Source organism: Octopus bimaculoides, chromosome 7, assembly GCF_001194135.2.
Source record: "Octopus bimaculoides isolate UCB-OBI-ISO-001 chromosome 7, ASM119413v2, whole genome shotgun sequence".
Lineage (NCBI taxonomy): Eukaryota > Metazoa > Mollusca > Cephalopoda > Octopoda > Octopodidae > Octopus > Octopus bimaculoides.
In genome coordinates, this window is record NC_068987.1 from 42,700,251 (window position 1) to 42,706,174 (window position 5,924).

The following is a 5,924-nucleotide window of genomic DNA, read 5'->3' on the forward strand; positions in this document are numbered from 1 at the left end:
TCTCACTTGGCTTGCCGGGTCTTCTCACGCACAGCATATTTCCAAAGGTCTCGGTCAGAAGTCATCGCCTTGGTGAGGCCCAATGTTTGAAGGTTGTGCCTCACCACCTCATCCCAGGTCTTCCTGCACCTACCTCTTCCATAGGTTCCCTCCACTGCTAGGGTGTGGCACTTTTTCACACAGCTATCCTCATCCATTCTTGCCACATGACCATACCAGCGCAACCGTCTCTCTTGCACACCACAACTGATGCTTCTTAGGTTCAACTTTTCTCTCAAGGTACTTATACTCTGTCTAGTATGCACACTGACATTATACATCCATCGGAACATACTGGCTTCATTCCTTGCGAGTCATGGCCCATGTTTCCCTGCCATGTAGCATGGCTGTTTGTACACATGCGTCATACAGTCTGCCTTTTACTCTGAGTGAGAGGCCCCTTGTCACTAACAGAGGTAAGAGCTCTCTGAACTTTGCCCAGGCTATTCTTATTCTCGCAGCTACACTTTCAGCGCACCCTCCCCCACTACTAACTTGGTCACCTAGGTAGTGGAAGCTATCAACTACTTCTAGTTTTTCTCCCTGGAATGTGGCCAAAGTTGTTTTCTGCACATTTTCAGTGTTTATTGCTCCTGAACATCTGCCACTAGGAAGTTAGTTTATGATTTAAGAGGCTAACATGCATCAGAAATTGAAGACTTTTGTTAAGCTAGTGTAATTCCTAAATGAAAATGCCTTATATCTATGTGAAACAAAAATATTTAGATTTACTTTTTTATATTTGTTATTAGGAAGATTGGGACTTCCTCCAGTTGCAGGTGGCACTATTATATGACTAACTTCCTAGCTAACCTTCCTTTGATATTACTGCACCCCTTATGTGTCCAAAGCTTGCACTGGGTACATCTTATAGAGTTTCTACCTACGCCTTTTCTACAGATCCAGCAGGGCCATCTACCTGAAGGGGTTTGTGTTTTGTCTACCTTCCTACTTATTAGGACTTTGGTTTTAGCTAGGTTGATTCTAAGGCCCTTCGATTCTAGTCCTTGCTTCCACACCTGAAACTTCTCCTCTATTTCTGATAGAGACTCAGCAATTAGTGCAAGGTCATCAGCATAGAGGAGCTCCCAGGGGCATCCTGTCTTGAATTCCTGTGTTATTGCCTGGAGGACTATGATAAATAAGAGGGGGCTGAGGACAGAACCTTGGTAGACCCCTACCTCTACCCGGAATTCTTCACTGTACTCATTTCCAACCCTCACCTTACTGATAGCGTCTCTGTACATGGCTCGCACAGCTTTCACTAACCATTCTTCTATCCCTAGTTTCCTCATTAGTTTCCCCAGATAAGGGATTGGGGGACCCTGTCAAAGGCTTTCTCCGTGTCAATGAAAGCCAGGAACAGAGGTTTATCTTTGGCTAGGTATTTCTCCTGCAGCTGTCTTACCAGAAATATAGCATCAGTGGTGCTTTTACCTGGCACAAATCCAAACTGCATCTCATCTAAACTGACTCTCTCCCTAAGTAGTTGGGCTATGACCCTCTCTGTGACCTTGATTACCTGATCCAACAACTTGATACCTCTAATTATTCGTATCTAAAGCGTCACCTTTGTAGCAGTTGACTATGGTGCTGCTACACCAGTCATTGGGTATTACTCCTTCGTGTATCACCTGGTTAACTATAGGGGTGATGAGGCTATAGCCGACACTGCCAGGTATTTTGAGCATCTCTGCAGTGATTCCTGATGGCCGGGGGCTTTCCTTGTCTTCATACTCTTAATTGCTTTATCTCTTCATTAAATTTCTGAAGAGGAAAATGCCTGAAGAGTAGAACATCAAAGAGGGTGCTTTATATGTATTTTGTTCAGTAATTCACTGTTTGGGGTTTAAATCCAGCTAAAGTTAACTTTGACTTTCAATTCTGAGGTCAGTAAAATAAATGACAGTAATACACAATAAAAGCAAATAAAGTGAAACTGCAATCCTTAATTATTTGGTCATTATTTTGTTTTTTTAATTTAAATTTACCATCTGTAAACAGTTTTATTGGCCAAGTTCTTAAGCTGCAGCTGTGCAGTTGAGAAGCTTGCTTCCCAACCATGTGGTTTTGGGTTCAGACCCACTTGCACAGCACTGTGGGCAAGTGTCTCACATGTGATGTTCATTTCTAGTCTCTCACTGAAAATGTTTGGCCATGAGGATATATTACCTTACTTGGAAACAGGTGAGCATTGATGACAGGATGGACATCTGGCTGTAGAAAATGTGCTTCAACAAATTCCATCTGACCCATGCAAACATGGATGAGTGAACACTAGAATATGATGATGATGCTATATATGTGTATATATATATATATATATATATATATAAACTCACCATATAAAGACTTCTTTTCATATAACATCACAAACACCAAGCTGTTTCTTTCTTAGTGAAATTAATAGCCGTAAATAGGTACCATGAAATAGTATAAGACATTACTATAAGCAGAAGAGAAACTATATAACTAATTTGGTGTATGGTATCAGTTGTAAAACTGTGTTAACTGACATAACGGTGTTCTCTGCAATTCTTAGGCCTCAAAAATAACTAAGAAATGACTCAGTCAACAATGAAGCTTAAAAGTGTGAAAAGAACTAGACAAATTGTAGTAATTTCCAATAATTTTTTATTAATTGTTGAAATATTGTAAAATCTTTTATAGCCCAAAAAATTCACTCGAGGTTTTGTTCAGCGACTAAAAGGAAAACAAGGACGTTTTCGTGGAAATTTGTCTGGAAAAAGAGTTGATTTCTCTGGAAGAACTGTGATATCTCCTGATCCAAATATGAGGATTGATCAGGTAAGTAATGCATTGATCTTTAATAATGAAGACAGAGATTTGTTATCAATAATTTACTCTTTACTTCATCACTAAGAAGTTGTTCTCTAAAAATGGAAGACAATGATGACTGAGAGATGAGATTAGAAGGTGTTAGGCCAACACCTGTAAGATATAAATTTCACACTATAACCTCACAGCAGCCACTAAATTTACAGTGTCAAGTAAATATTACCTTTATATATTTTCAGACACACAAATGTGAATTATCCACTTCAGTATTAAATGACAAAGTCTTGTTAATATTTAACCTATGGGTTGTAGTTGTTGCTTTTATTGTTTCATAAACCCCTGTCATCTCTGATGTAACTGATTCATTTGATTGAGAGAAAACCCCCAAGTATGCTTAAATTTAGTTAACATCATATCTAATTGTATATCCTGTCATGTTTGCTGTGTACTCTAGATATGTTTATTTTATACTCTTGGTATGTTTACTGAGTACTCTAGATATGTTGGCTATATACTCTAGACATGTTGGCTATATACTCTAGACATGTTTACTCTGTACTCTAAGAATATTTACTGTGTACCCTTGCTAAATTTGCTGTGTACTATAAGGCGGTTTACTGTTTGCTCTAGGCCTATTTATGGTGTACTCTAGGTAGGTTTACTGTGTACTCTACCATATTTGCCAAGGTCATTGATGATGAGAACTTACTGTTGGCATTCAACCTGAGGAGACTCTGGGCTGAAAATAAGATGAAGGAGGATCTTGTGTGTGAATTTCTGTCTGCAGATGACTGTCCTCATTGTGGGCTCAGAATCTGAGATGCAGCAATGCATGAACATATTCTCTTCTTTCTGCAATAACTTTGGTCTTACGGTCAAGGATCAGGCTCCATTGACTGTTGACAAGTTTATTTACATAAGTAATTACACACTTTCAAGAAATGTCTACATGAGCAGTGAAGTCAACAGCTGAAGTGCTAAAGTCACCATTTCTTACAGTACAGTAGACTATGCAAGAACGTTTTTTGGAAGTGTTTCAATCTTCAATAGAAGTTGAATGTTTACAGAGCCATTGTTCTACTAATTTTGCTATAAGTCACATATGCACTGTATATATATGTATACATATATGTGTGTGTGTGCATAGGCATGTGTGTGTATTTGTATGTGTGCCTCCTTGTCTTGACATTGCACAGTAAATGAATGTCACCATTATACAAGCAGTGACCTTCATTTCAAATCTTTTGCGTAAACATGTCCAGCTATAGAGAAATAGTGCCTTGCTTGGAAACAGGCAAGTGTTGGTGACAGCAAGGGCATCAAGTTGTAGAAAATCTGCTTTAACAAATTCCATCTGATTCATGTGAGCAAAGAAAAGTGTACTTAAAAAGTGATGATGGTGATGTATATGTGTGTGCTTTTGTGTGCGTGCGTGCGTGTGTATACTCAGATGGGCAATTGGTATAGTCATTACCAAACCCAGACCTGGAGAAGTTTGGGTTTTACCAGGTCTAAAAAAGCTATCTTAGACTCACTAAGTCTCAAAACAGCGATTATAACAACACAATTATAACTTCATAAAAGAACTGAGAGGCCAAGGCAATATATATGTCCTGGTTCCAGTAATTAGATTGTAACCATGCTCAGGGCCTGTCATCAAAAGTTTTTGTCAATCTATCAGCACCACTAATTATTCCAGTTCAATAGTTATGGAATTTATTTCTTAAATGACAAAATTTTACCTTTTGGTATTAAAAGTATACATCATTTTACATTGGTATACACAAAAACAGACACTCATTCACACATACACGTTTATCTGTGCGTGTTTGCCTGCCTGCCTGTCTGTCTGTCTGTCCCCCTAGCCCTTATCTGGCAGTCAATGTGGAAACTAGGGATAAACAAGTAGTTGGTGAGAGCTGTACAAGCCATGTACAGGGATGCTGTCAGTAAGGTGAGGGTTGGCAATAAGTATAATGAAGAATTCCAGATAGGAGTAGGAGTCCACCAAGGATCACTCCTCAGCCCCCTCTTATTCATCATAGTCCTCCAGGTAATAACAGAGGAATTCAAGTCAGGCTGCTCATGGGAGCTCTTCTATGCTGATGACCTTGCTCTTATAGCTGAATCACTACCAGAACTAGAGAAGTTTCAGGTGTAGAAGCAAGGATTAGAATCAAAGGGCCTTAGAGTTAACCTAGCAATAAACCAAAGTCTTAGTAAGGAGGAAAGCAGACAAATCACAAATCCCTTAAGGTAGATGACCCTGCTTGATCTGCAGAAAAGGCTTAGGTAGAAACTCCATAAGATGTACCTGGTGTAAGCTATTGACACATAAGAGGTGCAGCAATATCAGAGGAAGGTTATCAAGGAAAATAGTTTTTGTGTGTGGAAGATGCACAAGTACAATTAACAGTAAAAATGTACAGAAAATAGATTCCATCATGTGCCAGTGGGGAAAAACTACAAGTAGTCAATAGCTTCTGTTCCCTAGGTGACCAGGTCAGTAGCAGAGGTGGATGCTCTTAGAGCATAGCTGCTAGAATACAAATAGGCTGGGCAAAGTTTAGAGAGCTCCTACCTCTGCTGGTAACAAAAGGCCACTTGCTTAGAGTGAAAGACAGACTTGTAGTAACGCCGTGCGCATGCGTGGAATTCAACATCCAAGTGATTCCTGCTTTATTCTGTCTCTTTCTTGCTGGCCAGCGATTGAGCAAGGACGTGTCTAGCTGTCTCTCCATCTTTTGAACTCACGCTAGACAGCTCACATCAATATACCAACGTCCCAACAACCATGTTCTCACACATAGAAGGCGTCTCAACAAGCAAGAGCTAAAGATGTATATTTTCCACCATGAATAAATGTTGTTTGTGTTGATAGTCTGGAGTTCAGCATTCCGTTCAATTCATAATTTAATATAGGAAAGTCAGGTGTACATCTAATGATCCATAACCCACATTCTTATACTGGTGACCCTCCGACGTGATTCAAACACGCAGCCCGCTGAGCTACAATAACCACTATTCCTATAAAGTGGTGACCCCGACTAAGAAAAAACGCGGCCATGGATTCTGGACTACCAACC

At 39.6% G+C, this 5,924-nt stretch overlaps 1 protein-coding gene across 2 annotated transcripts in view; it reads left to right on the forward strand.

The window, feature by feature from the left end:
- The window catches only part of LOC106870739 (DNA-directed RNA polymerase III subunit RPC1), a 212,730-nt gene that overhangs the window by 73,902 nt on the left and 132,904 nt on the right, over positions 1 to 5,924 (forward strand). For both annotated transcript variants that reach the window (XM_052969556.1, XM_052969557.1), the window contains one exon: positions 2,710 to 2,847. In XM_052969556.1, the coding sequence (XP_052825516.1) occupies positions 2,710 to 2,847 (138 nt within the window). The remainder of the gene's footprint in view (positions 1 to 2,709; positions 2,848 to 5,924) is intronic.